Raw genomic sequence first — 16,940 nt, forward strand, 5'->3', positions numbered from 1 at the left:
CTCTATGGGCACTTGGGAGCATCTTTTTCGTTTGTCCCAGACAGAGCTCCCCCTTCAATACTCGTGCATTAATACGCTCGTGTATTAGCACAGATATATAGAGATATGGATGCACCCAGACCCGCACAGACACCCCCACGCCGAAAATATCTGGCACGCTTAGGGACGAGGAGGTGCGTCGCGGGACCGGGGAGGATTTCAGATCTTCAGCAATCCCGGGGCAAAAATAAAACCCCAACACGGAGGCTGTGGAGTCTCCTTCTCTGGAGATATTCCAGCCCCGGCTGGACGCGGTGCTGTGCCCCCTGCTCTGGGTGACCCTGCTTGGGCAGGGGGCTGGGCTGGGTGACCACAGAGGTCCCTGCCAGCCCCCAACATCCTGTGATTCTGTGATTCTGTGATCTGCGGACAGGACTGGCAAGGGCCTCCGGCTGTTTCACCCCTTCCCGATGGAAAGATGGGACCCCGATGGGATGCTCGGTGTTGGAGGGAGGGGACCGAGGTGCGCAGCAGCCCACCCACGAGGGGATACAGCCCGCTGCCATCAACCCCGAGAATATGAATATGAATATGAATAAATAATTTGCGTTGCGGTTGCAGCGTGCTGGACCCGGCACGCAGCGAAGCCTGCCCGGAGACTCGGCGTTGGCAGCTGGCAACGGGGCGTTTGGCCCTTTCCCCTCACCCCCACCCGCAAACGGGGACCCCCAGGCCTGGCAGCTGCCCACCGCCCCTCGTCGCGTGGAAGCGGCAGCGGGAGAGCGGCGGGAGCGGGGCGGGGGAGCCATGAAGGGCTGAATCCAACCCGGGGAGCATCCCGCAGCCTCGGCGAAGCGGGCGGGGGGCTGCGGGGGGCTGCGGCCCTGCTGGGGAGGGAGGGGAAGGCGACGCAGTGCCTGTCCCTTTAAATCCAGCCCGAGCCAGGCGCCGGGGGCCGCGGCAGAGCGGCCGCTCCGGATCCCCGCTCGTTCCTAAGCAGGATTTATCCCCGTAGGGAGCCGGCGAGGCGGGGGGGGAGGCCGCGGGGAGAGCGGAGGTCCCTTGCACACCCCCCCCTCCCCTCCGACCCCCCCCCTCCCCTCCGAGCCCCCCCCCCAGCCCCTCAACCCCCGGCATCCCACCTCGCTCCGAGCATCCTCCGGCGGAGATGCGGGATCCGCGGGGCGAGGCGAGCGGGGAGTCCCCCCGGGAGTGAGGTTTGCGGAGGGAGGGTCGGGGGAGGGGGGGTGCGGAGGGGGGGGGGGTAAGGGAGGCGGCGGCGGGTTTTTAGGGCGCGGGGTGCGTGCGGGGAGCGGTGCGGGCGCGGCCGCGGGAGCGGGGCGGGAGGCACCGCATTGCTGCTGCCGCTGCCCGGCCCGCCATGCCGCCGCCCCCCCCGGCCCCGCGCCCGAGCCAGCCCCCCCGGCCCCGCACCTGAGGGGGCTCCGAGGGGGCTGCGCTGCCCTTGCGGGGGCCGCGGGGCTGCCTTCATTTCGCCTTCTCCTTCCCTTGGCATTTGGCCTCTTTTCTCCCCCCCCCCCCCAGCCCCCCACCCCCGTTCCCTGCCTTGGATGGTTTTTAGGTGGAGCCGCTTGCACCAAAACCCAATAGCTGCTGCTGTTCTTGCTGCTATTTTTTTTTTTTTTTTAATGATACTGTTTCCACAGCAGGGGAAGAGCGAACTGATGCCGAGCACACTCCCAGAGAATGAATAATCACGAGAACCCGGCTTGAGCAGCTCCCTGGATCTGGTGCATGATTTCGACTGAGTTCGATTTGATCTGATCCCCCCCACCCCCCCAGCCATCGTTCGCATTTTATTTGCTGCAATTTTTTTTTTTTTTTTTTTTTTTTTTTCACCTTTTGGGGGATTTGCAAACCGAGTTACATGCATGTCCAGTGGGGGAAGGTTTAATTTTGACGATGGAGGGTCGTACTGTGGAGGCTGGGAGGACGGAAAGGCTCATGGCCACGGAATCTGTACCGGCCCGAAGGGTCAAGGTGAATATTCGGGCTCCTGGAGTCACGGCTTTGAGGTGCTGGGGGTCTACACTTGGCCCAGCGGCAACACTTACCAGGGCACCTGGGCGCAGGGCAAGCGCCATGGCATTGGCATGGAGAGCAAGGGGAAGTGGGTGTACAAAGGAGAGTGGACCCACGGATTTAAGGGACGCTACGGGGTCCGAGAATGCACTGGAAACGGGGCCAAGTACGAAGGCACCTGGAGCAATGGATTACAGGATGGCTACGGGACAGAGACCTACTCGGATGGAGGTAGGTGCTGCATGGATACCTTCCCGGCCGGGGCGGGCGGCGGTGGGTGGATGCAAGCCTCCGAACAGGGACCCTTGGCTTTGGGCTGGGCTCTGTCAGTTTGCAACCTGCTAGCTCGGAGCGAGGGATGCGCGTACCCCACGGGACAGGAGCCACCAGCCCAGCGTGGCATCACCCCAGCTCTTTGCCACAGGTAGCCCCGGATGTTCAGCGGGTCTCGGGGTGCCGGGTCCTCTCCTCGACCAGGCTTTTGGGGAGGGGAGCCGGCTGCGCTGGTGGGGGGATGCCCACTTCTCACCCAGGGAGGGGTGTGAGGACGGGGTGGGCCAAGCTGTTGGGAGACGACCCGAGTTGCTGATGGGATTCGCAGTTCTGCACCACTGGAACCTGTAGGAGCTGGGGCAGATGGGTGCAGCTCTGGTGCTGCAAATGCTCTCAGCGAGGGGCTGGGGTCTGCGCGTGCCCTGCAGCCCCTCCGAGCGCAGCCCCACGCTGAATAATACCAGGCAAAAGACTTTAATTCAGACAAGAGTCTTACATTCCTAGTTTACGGCTTAATGCTTAGCGTAGGGGCTCAGAGGGATCACCAAAGCTATTCTCTGCCGTCAACGTGGCTTAACGAGATGTTGAGGGGGAAACTAGGATTAAATAAAAAACAAGAAAACCCGATTGGAACCATCAAAAAAAACTGCTGGACTAACAAGCTTTAAGGCCAAACTAGGAGAAACAGCTGGTGCTGTGCTGGAAGTGGCTGTATCATCCTCTCCCATGTTTTGTGGCTCCTGCCGTCGAGGTTGCCACCAGAAGACGAGGCAGGCCTACCTGCCGGCAGCCGGGGCGTTCGGCAGCGCTGCCCCGTTGTTTTGCTGGCAAATGTGTCTGTTTAAAACAGGCTCTTTTTTTTTTTTCCTTTTTGAAGACATGATCATTTTCCAGCACTGCTACGTTAAGGAAATTGCAGCGCTGATGAGCTCCATCGCAGCCTTCCTGAAAGGTGCTGCAAGACCTTTCTCTAGAAAACCCAGTTTGCTGCTTTCTGGTTGTGCAGGGAGGCGAGACGAAACGTTACCTGCAGCTGCTCTTGGAGGGAGAGGTGGAACCATCTCTTCATTTTTAATGATAATTTTGTGCTGGTGGCTTTCTCCTAAAGGCAAATATAGCTGCAACCTTTTGTTTTCAGCTGCCTGGAATAATGCAGGGGTCTGAGCTGGAATCTGCCGAGTGTGGATTTGCAAGCTAGTGATAAATCCCAGCAGTCCTTCAGCTGAGAATAAAGCTTGGTCAGAGAATAACCACGGTCTCCCACGCTGAAAGCGGTCAGGAGGGGCTGGGGGGGGGGGGGCAGGGGTTTCTGCGTGCTCCTGGCGCGGGTGCCGTCGCCCTGCTCCCCTCCTGGCACCCAGCCCCTGCCGGGGAGGTCTGCAGGAAGGCAGCAGCCAAGCTGTGGGTCTCCGAGGGCTGGGTGCTGGAGGGCTGGCCCCATCCCCCGCCCCGCACGCTTCCCCGTCGACTGCAGCGCGGTGGCTCTTTGGGAAACCGGGGCAACGTCTCCAACCTGGGGCTGGATCACCAGCGGTTCCACCGCTGCTGAGAATCTACCAGAAGCAAAGAGCTTTTCCTTCCATCTTGTCAGGCCAGCCCAGCTTCTCGGTGTGTGGGGACCGAGAAGCTACGCTGGGTGTTTGTCCTTTTAGGAGGTAAGAGGATCAGCGGGCAGGGTCTGCAGCAGAATTCTCCCCCCGTTCCCCCCAGGGACTCTGCAAACCGTCCCAGGAGGAGGGGACGGCCGTGCTGGGGAGACGCGGAGCGATGGTACCTGTGGCCGAGCCCATCCTGCTGCTGGGAGCCGGGACGGGCACGCACGCCCTGACCGGGCTCCTCCACACCGTGTCCCCCCATTTCCACCACCGCGGAGTGACTGAACCCCGCTGAAATTGCACTTTCACCGGCTCGGGTGCAAGTACCCAGAGGCCACGGGCTGTTCCCAGTTGCCTGTCTCCATTCTGGGTGGAAAACACCAAAGCTGGGCATCTCCAGCCTTCTGGACACTGAACCTCAGGGAACTTCGTGCGTTTGGGCAGGAGAAGCTGGTGTGTGGAGCAGCTCTGCGGCCGCGTAGCTGTGGCACAGGGGAGGCAACTGTTGGGAAGGATGTTTCTCATTAATCTCTTCAAGTTATTACCTTCATCAAACTGAAGTATCCTAGAATCCTCGCCCCAGCATCTGTCACTTGCCACCCACAGATAAATATTCTTCCCTTGCATTATTTTTTTTTTTTAGCACGTCAGCCAGGGCTAGGGGATGGGTCCCTAAACGCCCAGCGAGGCTCAGGAAGCGAGATGCCCCGGAATTCGTGCTTTTCACTCCGCTTTTACCATTTCCTTGCGCGACAGTGGGTAAGGGCAAATCTCGACGCCCCACCGACCGTTGCCAGCACTATTTTGGGGAGCGAAGTTTTTGCGTGACCGGTGCACACGTGTTGATGCGTTGGGCTCGGACGTAGGGTATGGCACGGGGGGGCCTGAGCCGTGTTGTCACCCCCCTCCTGGCCGCCCTGGCTCTGCTCATCGTCCCCCCCCACGCCGGGTGCTCACGCCTGCCACACGCACACGCATGCACGCTTCCCCCACATGCAGCTTGCAGCTCTCACACCTCCCACGCCGACACGCTCATCGCCATGCACACACGCCTCTCCCCCCCACGCCGAGACGCCGCTTCGCCCCTCCGCTCGCGTGCCCGCACCGTCGTGGGCTGCCCCCAGCCCGGCGCCAGCGCTCGCTGACCCGCACGCGCGCGGGGTGACGGCAAACCGCGTTCCCCGAGCCGTGCGGGTGCGTGTCCGTCAACACAAACCTATTACGCAGAGCCCAGATAAGCAGACACAGCCTCGCTGTCCCCCCGGCAGCCCACCCTTTGCCAGGTCTCCCCGGCACCGCTGCACGCCTGACCCATGGTCCTGCGCCTGCGGCACGCGCGTGCACCGTCCTCTCCTTCCCCTGCACGCACACACTCATTTGGACCCCCCCAAGCAATAACATTGCTGACGTGTCCTTAATATTACAGAATCACAGAATCCCAGAATGGTCGGGGTTGGCAGCGACCTCTGGGGTCACACAGCCCAACCCCCTGCCCAAGCAGGGTCACCCAGAGCAGGGGGCACAGCACCGCGGCCAGGGGGGCTGGAATATCTCCAGAGAAGGAGACTCCACAGCCTCCCTGGGCAGCCTGGGCCAGGGCTCCGTCACCCTCAGAGGGAAGAAGTTCTTCCTCGGGTTCAGCTGGAGCTTCCTCTGCTTCAGTTTGTGCCCGTTGCCCCTTGTCCTGTCGCTGGGCACCACTGGAAAGAGTCTGGCCCCGTCCTCCTGACACCCACCCTGCAGATATTTGTAAGTCTATATTAGGTCCGCTCGCAGCCTTCTCTTCTTCAGGCTGAACCAAAAATCCCCAAATCCGCCAAAAATCCCTGCCGCCTCCTGCGCCCATCCCGGAGCACCCTGAGGTTACATAAACCAGGCTGCCGGGGATGGCTTGGGTTGGGCGCTGGAGCCGCGCCGCTCGTTTGCTGCGCCTGGTTCGTCCCAGGTCCGGAGCGGGAGCAGGATTGCTCCCTTGCTTCGGGTGAAAGGGGCCGTGTCCACCTGGATCAGCGCCGATCGGAGCGGGAGCCGCTGCCGTTGGCCTTGCTGGAGCTGGTGGGACCTCTCCGGAGCAGGGGGTTGGAGGTCTCCCATTGGAGACCTTCTCCTGAGCAGGTGTGGAGATCAGGAGGCATCTCAGCTGGTTCCTGCCTTTCCGTAACTCCACGGATGCTTTGGGAGCGCCCGGTGCTTTCCCCGTGGGGGCAGCTGGGGTTGTGGCTGCTGGCTCGCCGCGGGGATCCTGGGGCTGTGCACTGGGTTTGGGTTTTGCTGCTGAAACCGTGGTTGTGGCGATGGAGAAGACGGGGTGGATTAAGGAAGCCCCAAATCTGCTTTTGCCCTTTCTGTCCCTGCCAAAGCTGTTTTTCTCCTCCCTCCACCTCTCCCCAGCTGAGCATTTGGGATCCAAGACCGGACGGGGGCTTGGGGATGGGACCAGCCCCTCTCCCGGGTCCCCAGTGCCCGGCCAGCCCCGGGGCAGCAGCTCGCGGCGGTTCCCCGGACTGGAGGTGCCCGCAGTGCATCGGGGCCGTGCCGGGTCCCTCCAGCTGCCACCCCCTCGCCCCGTCCCACGTCCCCACCGGCTCCACGCAGCCTTCTTTCTCGGGAGGGCTACCCCAAAACGGACGGGCGGTCGCATCGCCGTGTTCATCTTGTGTAATTCTGCGTGCCCACTCACCTCAGTGAATCATCCCTTGATAGGTGAGTGAAATATAATTAGTGTTTTCATTGTTAGCACCGTGTGAGTAGGCAAGTGGGTTTTCTTGGCCCGGGCTGGCAAATTTTGCTGCTCTGCGAGCGGTGGGGAGAGGGAAGCGGTGCGACGGGAGCCGCCGGCGTGGGCTCTCTCGGAGCCCATCCTGCCCAGGCAGGAGCCATGGCAGCTCCATGCCCCACTTTCCCCACCTCTGCGGTGGCACTGGTGGCACCTCCAGCCGCTCTCCTCGCAGGTGCACCAGGACCTACCAACCACATGGCTTGGAAATGGTTGAGGAGATTTAAAAACGAAATCTTCTGCAAAAGCAGGCCCCTTGCCGGTGTAAAGGGTCGCTCTGGGGGGATGGACCAGGGATGCCGCGGGGGGACCCGCCTGTCCGGGAAAGGGACCCAGTCCCCTCCCCTGAGCCGTGGGGTTTTGGGTGAACGACCCAAGAAGTGGTTTTGGGTGAACCACCACCGGCCAGCGCCGCGACGGGCAGCAGCATCACCAAGGGCTGCCTCGTGCTTCTCTCCCTGCCGGGGTTTTTCACTGCAGGGAGCCAGCCAGCGAGGGCAGATTTCTGTGCGGTCTGTTCATAGCACGGATGTCAGAATTACCTTAAAAGTATCTCGTCTTGTTTTGCTGCCGGGAAGGAATTGTTGATGTGCTTCAAATAGTGGGTGGAAACAAGGAAACACAAATGTGCCCTGATCCTCGATCCCCCGGTTCCTGCAGAATCCAGGCGCAGCCCCAGCTGGTCCTAATAATCCCCCTAAGAACCTGCTAATTAAAAAAAAAAAGCTATGAACTTCGTTTATGAGGCATCTTGCTGTCTGGATTTGGTACAGAAGATGCTTGCGGTGCAACAGCGTTATAGGAGAGCAAGAACTGAAACGTCAGGGCAGGCCGAACACAGAAAAATGAATCAAAATACTAAATGAAGGTTCTGACCAGCCTCATTAAAAATAAATGATATGAACTCATGGTAATTACTTCTCTCACTGGAACATGCTGCTTAGTTTCAGGTACAGCTTAGGACAGAGGAAGAAGGATTTTGACCTCAGGGAGAAGTGGGTGAGGTGATAGAAATTGCCAGACAGGCTTAGACCCTTCTGAGTATTCTGCCCAGCGCGTGGTGCTCCGGGGGATGGTGCAGGACCCCAGCCTCGGGGCGGTCTGACCCCCCTTGCACACCTCTCCCTGACCCATAAGAGAGGGGCACTGAAGTCCCGCAGCAGAATTTTACTGTCCTTCCACTGGGGATGCTGGGGTGGGTTTCTCATGGCTTTTCATGCGAATCTCAGGATATTTGCATGTGATTTGGTGTCCCGTGGGGCTCCTCGTGGTTGGGTGGCATCTGCTCCTGTAGCTGAACGGGTTTTTTCCTTGAAGCTCCAGCTTGTGGAATCATGTGATTTTGCAAGATTTGCAGCTTCGTCTTTGAAGCAACGTTTCCACCCAGACTGTTAGAGAAAATTCATTCTTACAGGCTTGGAAACCAGCAGACGAGAGCTAAAAATGCCTGCTGTTCAACAATGCCTCAATTTTAAAATGAACCTGATTAATTTTGGATGCTTTGAGCCAGGTAGCGCTGATGTAGATGAGTGATCTGTATGAACGTAGGCATGGCTTGAAGATACAGAAGCTGGGCGGGGTGGGGTTGGTGATGGTCTTTGGGGGGCAACGCTGTGGTTTCGCATCTGCCTGGTGAGGTTTTGCAGTTTCTGCCTGCTTGGGGTCTGCCTTTGGCATTGACTGAAATCCTGGCCAAGAAAGGACTTTTTCTGCCAGAGTCTGCAGTAGTTACAGGAGATTCTTGGTAGTAGTTTGCCCTGCAATAAGATGTTTAATGCAGAATTAGCTTATTTGGCTGTTCATAAAAAAGGGAGCTTGGAGAAAAAACCCACCTGAATGGCAAGTGTTTATATTTTGGGGTTTGATATTGGCTTTTCAAAGACAGATTCTGGCCTTTGAATCAAAATTCTTAAAAATGGCAACTGATGCATGAGCATTGCCTTAGAAGAGCCACTCCTTTCCCAAAATTATTCCGTGAAGAGGTTCCGCTCACTCTTAGCGTACAGCAGAGCATCATGAATTTTCCTGAACGAGCGAACAGCCAGAGCACGATCCCGAAGTTTGCAGATATTTGCACCAAAATGATCACTAGAACGATACGATTTCCTGCTCAGGGCATCACTTTGAGTTTGCAAGCTGTTTCCCTGGACTGAATAAAGGATTGATCATTTATTTCACGGGATATAAATAAAGCCTGCTGTCACCTGGTCCCATCCTGCACCATCCCCGCTCCTGCCGCAGCCTCGTATCCCCGATCCGTGGGGAGCTCAGCCTCATCCTGTGCAGCTGAGCATCTCCCACACCTCGCAAGGGATGCAGCCCTCCAAAGCCCGGTGCCGGCGCACCGTGCCGTTTGGGAGCACCGGAGAATTAGCCCTTACTCCCGTGAGCTCTGCTGAGAAATGGGGTGAGATCACAGAGTTTGCGACGAGGATTAGAGCGCTGGAGGATTAACGGACTAAGCATTAGCCCAATTTCACTCTGCTTTGTGAGAGGAGCATATTAGCTGTAATATGATATGAGTGATATGTTAATGTGTTTTGCATCCCTCATGCTAAAGCCTTATCCTGGTTTTGGACCCAGTCGGTGGCCGAATCCACAGGGATTCAGTTGCCCTGGGCAAAACTGTGGTCCCCATTTCACCAGGGGATGATGCTCCCTTGACTTTCGGTGGACCCGACGCGTCCCATTCCCAGGAAGACTAGAAATTTCTGTCTTTGGTTCTTTCCTTTTGAGAATCTGTATTTCCCCTGACTCCAGGACCTGGCGCTTTAAGAAAAATCGCGACCGGCCTGAGAGGCATTACGAGCCTCATCAGAATTAGCGGTGCCGAGATTTGATTGTCGTTATAAGGGTTTCAAGCATTTCTCCAAATGCTGGCTGGAAAAGGCAATTACTAACGAACGCAAACAGGCTCAGGGAATCTGGAGATACAGCAGCAATGAGAGGGGAGAGGGAGGGGATGCTCACGATGGACTTGTGTTTTCCTGCACACGGTGGAGAGCAAATTGAGTTTTTCCCCCTGGAAGCAAATAGCCAAAATGCCTCAGCAGCCACTGTCGGGTGAGCCCGAACGTAGTCATGGGCCTGGGGGCTGCTCCTCTCGCAGGGGTTGTCCGAGCTGCATTGCCAGATGTGGCTTTTCCTGAATATTACAAGGGCACATGTCCATCACTGGCCAGTCGCTGTGGAAAATGGTTTCATTCCTGCAGCTGGGGTTATCTTCAGAGGTCGGATATCGGCGTCGGGGCTTTGCCCACTCCCGGCCCTGCCGTAGGTTTGCTGTTGGCTGTGCAAAGCCGCCTCGTGCCCGCAGCAGGAGGAGGAAGCACGCACCTTGTTTTGTTGGAGGAGCTCATCCTCCATCTCGCTCCGTGCCTCAGTTTCCCACCTGTAAGTGAAAATATCAGCAGTCTTTGCAATACCATGATGCACATGAGTGTTTGCTGGTGAGGGAAGTAGCTTTACTCTGCTGATCTCCTGATTGCAAAGTGTCTTTGAGGCAGGCATCAGGGCAATGAGAATATAAAGGACTCCTCACATTTAGGAAGGGGCTCATGTCCCCCAGGTGAGCATTCTCACCACGTGTGGGCCTGCCTTTCAGATGATTTTCCTTATGGAGAACAGCTGAGCAATCCCTGTTCTGTGGTATTTTGGCCAGAGTTACTTCACGTTGTTATTTGCGCCCGCAGAGGAGGAGGATGATTCCCTGGCTGTGGCGTGAGGCTGTATAAATCCGTCTCCTCTCTCCAGCCCCCCGCTCTCGCTCCTGCAGCGGTGCCCAGCGAGGCGCTGGCTCTGCCGGGGCCAGCGCTGCACCCGTCTCTACCTGCTTGCAATGTCATCTCCTACGGTCCAGCCTCCAAACCCAGCCACCCCGCTGGTTTGCTTCCTTAGACAGAGGGCCCTTGCCATTTAGGTTTTAAAAGTGCAAGCTACCCGTGCTGATATGAGCTGCAGATCTTTGATGATTTAGTATTTGTTGAGCCCCAGCAGCAGACTTAGTGCTACCCAGCACCCGGGCGGTAGCAAAGCAGCCCATGACAGCTCTGCTCTGGTGCTGCTCTTCTCCTCTCTCTGCTCTGCTCGTCCCCCTTCTCCTTTCCCTCTTCCCCTTCTCTCCTCCCCGGATGCCTCGCCCTCACCGTGCCCGTCGTGTGTGTATGGATCCAGCCTCGCGTGAAGCACTATGACTAACATCCATCACGTGTTCGTGCCTGCAGCTGATATTTGCATACTCAAAAATCCATACTTTATTCCTTCCCCTCTGTAAGCAGTTACCAGAGCATATTTTTGGCAAATAAGCAGCCACAGCAGAAGCATCTGACTGTGTTTTTATCATGGCTTGGTGGTGGTCAGAGGCATGGGGAGCCTCGGCAGGGCTGGGAGGGAGAGACCATTTGCCGTTGATGCTGTATCCGTGCGGCATTGCAGACACGCACCGTCACCGATTCCAAACTTTCACGGTGGGCAATGCAGGTGGCAAGTCCTGGCCCTCCACCTCCTGGCAGCGTGGGATGTAGGTGAGCATCTGAGGGACAACGGCTGCTCTCGGAGCTGCAGCTGGGGACGGGGCAGGGAACGCGAGTCACTCGGCGCACGCCTTGCCCTGCTGCCAGGAGCGACAGCGCAGGGACGACGGCTCTTGGGATGTCTTGGCAGCAAACGTGCAGCCGTGTGCGTGCTCGGGAGGACCCATCCATGCAGGTAGCACGGCTGGGGGGGTCATGTTTTTACCAGTGAGGCCCCCTGACTGCTGGACATCAGCCAGGGTGGCCGACAAGGATGTCCCCATCATCGCGCCATCAGGACTGGGGCTGAATTAGCATCCTCCAGCCCTCTCTTTTCTCTCACGCATCTTCTCTTTGGAGTAGATGTTTCTGAGATGCTAAACATGATATTTGCATGAATCCTCCCTGGGCCTTGCTGATATCAAATAGCTGGAAAGTGATAGCCGTAAAACTTGCTCCTTGTGTCGCAATTCCAGAGACCGGCCTAATTATTGCCATCAGATGTCTTTAATTAATATGCTGCAGAGTTCAGAGATAAGAGGGGAGGTGAACATACCAGGAAGGATCCTTCGCAAGATAAACTAGCAATTTGCAAGGCCTAATTACTTCGGCTTGGTTTGGAAAATTGGATGGGCACTTTGGACATCTCAGGACTCGTTCCCAAATTTTGCTGAGCGAGCCGGGAGGTTTGGGTGGCTGCTGTTGCCGAACACGGTCACCGTAACGGGCGGATCTGGCTGTGCTTCCAGGATGGGACAGGGGCTACGTGAAACCTGCCCTTCGAAGCCTGCTGCTCCCATGTGCTGTGAAAGCCTGGGTCGCTGCACCTGTGTTGCTCATTATTTTAGCTAACCTGGAGATACCTTGCAATGACCCATGACAGTAGGTTATTTGTTTTTTTTAAATCCATTTTTCTAAGCATTTGACTTTTTTCCGAAGTCATGTTGTGGTAATAATGTGTCCACGGGTCTCAGAATGCTTGACAACATCCCAAATAACTGCTTGAATTTCTCTGTGCGAGAAGCTGAAGCGGAGCAAGGCAGGGCAGGTCTGTGCACACCTCCCCGTGTGCTTTACCCCGCGCTTGCCAAGGGCTTTGTCCTGCAGGACACCGAACCGGCCGTCTCGGTGTGGGAAAAGCCTGTGAGCAGGCTGCAGTCCGTCGAGCTTGTACCTAATGGTGTTCCTGGGCTGGAGCCAGAGGGCTCAGCAGCCTGCGAAGTGCCAGGTCTTTGGGTACCAGGGGAGGGAGGAAAGAAAATGCAGCCATTCCAGCCCCCCAAACCCTGACTTCTGTCTCCTTCCAATGCCGTGGTGAAGATGGATCAGGTTTATGTCCAAGTGAACGATCCCACCTTCAGCCAAGGGAAGCCCCACGTGCGTTGCTGGGCTGTGAGCAGCCCATCGTCCTCCCTTGGAGCTTCCCCTCGTATCAGTCAAAATCCGCCTGTTCCGCTGCCGTGCCCTAAGGGGCTGCGTACTTGTCGGAAAGCCAGAGTGCCCCAGGCATCGTTGTTGGTCTTCTCCATCTCTTGGTGAGCAGGAGAGGACTGCGGGTGGCAGGCAGCCCCTCGGCTCGGGGCAGCAAGCGGCGAAGCTTTGCACCCTGTGGCACTTCTCACCTTCACCTGCTGAGTGCAGTGCTGTAGGCCACCTCCATCTGGGCCAGAAGGGCCATTTTCTAGATGTTTCGGGTCTCCTTTCCCTCACCGTTTCCATCTTATGTGGGAAAGGCACCTGGTACAGAGACAAATGGTATCAATGAAGTGACTCTGCTTCTTGCCCAAGGTTTCAGCCCCATGTGCTGCATGTGGGAAGAACAAGCCATGAGGTGGTTGCCTCTTCCCAGCCATGGTGAAGACCTTGCCTGCAAGAGCGAGCAGGTTCCTCCGCAGTCCTGGGCTCACAGGCACCCATGTGAGCCCTGCCGCAGCGGCTGTTGAAGTTTAACTCTATCCCACTGAACCCAGGACACCTGGAGAGATGAGCTGGAGATGGAGATGAGTCTCCTCCTTCCCGGCTCCCCAGGAAAAAAACCCCAAAAACTGGCAAAGCCAAAGAAATGAATGGAAACAAGTCATTCTTCCTGGTGTCTGTAATTCCTCCAGTCCTCCCAGAGCACTTTGCAAATTGGAGCCGGTTAGGCTTCCCAACACCCACCGGAATTGCTGGAGCGCCGCTGCGTTATCCCTGTTTCCAGCAGGGAATGTGGAGGCGATGAGGCTGCGCCCAGCCGGCTCGCCACAGGCTTTGCACGGGGTCCCGCTCCCTCCCCGTTTCTGCTAGGTGCAAACCCTGATTTCGGGGATTTTGGCATTATGGGGACAACAGGAGCAGCCCTGCAGACTGCTGTCTTCCCAGAATGAATGTTAGGCTCCTGAGCCAAATGCTGAGAAAGCGCTGAATAACTGCAACAAATTAGATTACTTTTTGGTACCTGTCATTTCTCAAAACCTATGTTCTTCCGCTGGAGCATCAGGAACGATGCTTTGGAGGCCAGCGACTTCCCGCTTTCTGCTTTCAGCCCGGCTGGCTCCAGCCAAGGACGGGGCTCCATACAGTCCTCAAGGCAGCGAAAATTCCCGCAGGAGTTTTAAAAGCTGTTTGGAAACAACTCAGCCTTGCTCCAAGGGGAGCCAGCCAAGAAAACCCCAAACCTCAGGCTTAAAAACGCAAGTGGACAACAACGACATTGCCTCTTTTCTTCCCTCCACGTTTCCATCCCGTTCCGACTTTCCTGGTCTTTCTTGCAAGCCCGTTCCCTTTCTCACGCTCCATCTGCAGTTTCCGAAAGAGGAATATTCGCACCGATCCATCTTTCAGGAGAACTTCGGTCATTCTCTCCCAGCCTCAGGTTATGCCCTCTCCTCATCTCTGATCTGCACGCCTGCACGTGCATGGCCACGTCCCCACCCTTCTTAGCGTCACCTTTATCTTGGCCAAATCCTGCTGGAGCGATTACACCAGGAGTCAAGAAATCTCCCCTGGGGTAACACCGCCGCAAGCGAGAGTACAACCTGCTTATTCCCTCAGGCTCTGATTTTGCTGCAGAATTCCCATTCTGGGGGCAGGATCTTTTCCGCAGGGTTGTGGTGGGGGCTGACATTTCTTGGCGTGGCTGTGCAGTGCTCTCCTGTCGTGCATCTGCTGCTGTCCCCAATTCCCACCCAGCCCTCGCCCGGCCGCGCCGCTCGGCTGCCCGCCGCTGCCTGCCCGGCGCTGCCCGGACCGCGTGATGGACGCTGCGTTCTCCCCGGTGCAATCACTCCATTAATCTCATCCAATTAATGCTTCGGGAAGCGTTTTGCAAATATTGATAGTAAGGAAAGAGCTACAACACAGAAATGGCTGCTGTTTTGGTTGTATTACTGTAGTAAGTCGCAAATTACCTAGCTCAGGAGTATTTTGTTTCCATGTCTGACACTTTCTTGACTGCTCTTTGTCCTTTTTGCCCAGTGCAAAAGGGCCACAGAAGGGGGTGAAACCCTGGCACAGGTTGCCCAGGGAGGTGGTCGATGCCCCATCCCTGGAAGCATTCCAGGCCAGGTTGGACGGGGCTCTGAGCGACCCAATCCAGGTGAAGATGTCCCTGCTCACTGCAGGGGAGTTGGGCTGGATGGCCTCTGAAGGTCCCTTCCAACCCAAAGCACTCTCTGATTCTATGACTTGTGGCATTTTGGAGGTGTCCATAAGAGAGACCTGCATGGCTGGGGTAAGAGGTTGGCACATTTTCCTCCCCAAGAATTCTCCTCCATCGTGATGGCTTTCCCTCTTTTCCATGGTGCCCTGCCTTGGGCAATGCAATCAGCTTGTGGCCAGGACTGCGGTGGTGTTGGCTTGATCCCTGCTTCCCATCCCAACAGAGGCACCTTCCCCTCTTGCACACAGTTAAATAGGGCGTCTGCTCTTCTGCCCTCACCCTGGGAGGTGCTCAGCTCTCTACGTTTGTACTGAAGTCCTTGAGGACCTCCATTCAGCACCTCAGCAGATCTGTCTGGGGACCTTTGGCATCAGATGCACCCATCCTGTTACAGCCAGCCCCATCCTAGGGTCCCCATTGCATGGGCTTCCCGTTGCACGCTTGGTTTTCGGCTCCCTGGCACTCAAACTGCTGTAGCCTGTCCATCCTGGCACGTCAAGTGGAAAATCATGAAATCCTGTTTCCTCTTCAGGGATGAAGAGTCTCCCGGCTCCTTGTGAGATTAAGCTTTGTGCATATATCTGCAAATGTTAGGGGGCAGAGGTTAAGCTGAGCAGTGCAAGGGGAGGAGGTGACAGTGCTTAGCAATGCAGATCAGATGGCTCAGGGACCTTCCAGTACTCATGGCCAAATCCTGGGATATTTAGGGGTTTGAAAAGTAATGAAGTCAGATGGAGGAAGGAGTGCTGTTTGGGTAAGGAAGGACGGCTGAACTCAGCTTACTGCAAGGAAGCTCTTTGATCTGCTGGTGGCCATGGAGGTGGCCAGATGTGTTGGTGGCCGTAGGGGAGGTGCCTTTGCCCTCCTAGGCAATCCCAATTTAGGGCTACAAGGATGGTGGGAGGACTGGAACATCTCCCCTACGAGAGGAGGCTGAGGGAGCTGGGCTTGTTCAGCCTGAAGAAGAGAAGGCTGCAAGGGGACCTAATATATACTTACAAATATCTGCAGGGTGGGGGTCAGGAGGACAGGGCCAAGCTCTTTCCAGTGGTGCCCAGCGACAGGACAAGGGGCAACGGGCACAAACTGAAGCAGAGGAAGCTCCAGCTGAACATGAGGAAGAACTTCTTCCCTCTGAGGGTGACGGAGCCCTGGCCCAGGCTGCCCAGGGAGGCTGTGGAGTCTCCTTCTCTGGAGATATTCAAGACCTGCCTGGACAAGGTCCTCTACAGCCTACTGTAGGTGACCCTGCTTCGGCAGGAGGGTTGGACTAGATGACCCACAGAGGTCCCTTCCAACCTCTACCATTCTGTGATTCTGTGAATCCATGCTGCTGCCTCCAGCAGGGAAGCAATCGGGGGAGCAACAACACCCGTGAAAGCAGGCTTGGGGTTTGGGTTTTGCTCTCTGCTGGGGTTTGCTCCGTGATGCTGGAAGGGGAGAAGAAGCAGGACGGACTGGCCGGGTGGGGTGGCTCCTCAAGTCCTTGCATCCTCTGCTTAGAAAAATCAGCCTCACCAAGGAGATGCAGCCATTGCTCCTGGCAGCCGTGCACTTCTAGGAGCAGGTTTTAAGGCCATGCAAAGATGCCGGCTTCCTGGGCACCTCTGCCTTGCCGGAGACACGCGCTGGCGCCCGCCGCAGCTGTAACCTGCTGGGACCAATTTGCCACCTCTGCTCCAGCTGAGACGCGCTGTCACGCCTGCTCCGACAGCGCTTTGTTCTGCTCCTGGCCGCTGCCTCTGGGTTTCAGCAAAGGGCCGTGTTTGCTTTACGGTGCTTCGGTTTAATCCTATTTTTTTTTTTTTTTCAGCTGCAGATTTGCTAGGAGACAGGGAGGTCAAGGGACCTGCCCGGGGCCAGGGACTGAGTCAAGGGATTCAGCCAAGGGAAAAGGAGTCCAGGGCTTGGGCAGGGCAGGCTCTGAGCGATCTCGTGCGGGACCTTTTCTCCCTGTCCCCTTGCCCACACTGACGTCTTTCCCTGAAACCCATTGAATCCATCTCTAGGGGAAACAGGGGGCTGGGCACGGGGCGAGGATGTCCCAAGCCATCTTGGGGGCTGCCTTTGCAGGGGTGCTCAGGACACTGGGCGAAATCTCTGTCACCCAGCTGCTGCCCGTC

General features: G+C 56.9%; 1 protein-coding gene across 3 annotated transcripts in view; it reads left to right on the forward strand.

Moving 5' to 3' along the window:
* The first annotated feature begins 913 nt into the window (after positions 1-913).
* Positions 914-16,940, forward strand: part of JPH3 (junctophilin 3) — a 62,765-nt gene continuing 46,738 nt past the window's right edge. The window contains exons 1-2 of one of the 3 annotated variants that reach the window (XM_075433724.1): positions 914-1,196; positions 1,647-2,253. In XM_075433724.1, coding sequence (XP_075289839.1) covers positions 1,872-2,253 — 382 coding nt within the window. In that variant the 5' untranslated portion in view covers positions 914-1,196; positions 1,647-1,871. The remainder of the gene's footprint in view (positions 1,197-1,646; positions 2,254-16,940) is intronic. The other 2 variants (XM_075433725.1, XM_075433726.1) reach the window with 2 other exon arrangements.

Source organism: Opisthocomus hoazin, chromosome 12 (assembly GCF_030867145.1).
Source record: "Opisthocomus hoazin isolate bOpiHoa1 chromosome 12, bOpiHoa1.hap1, whole genome shotgun sequence".
NCBI lineage: Eukaryota > Metazoa > Chordata > Aves > Opisthocomiformes > Opisthocomidae > Opisthocomus > Opisthocomus hoazin.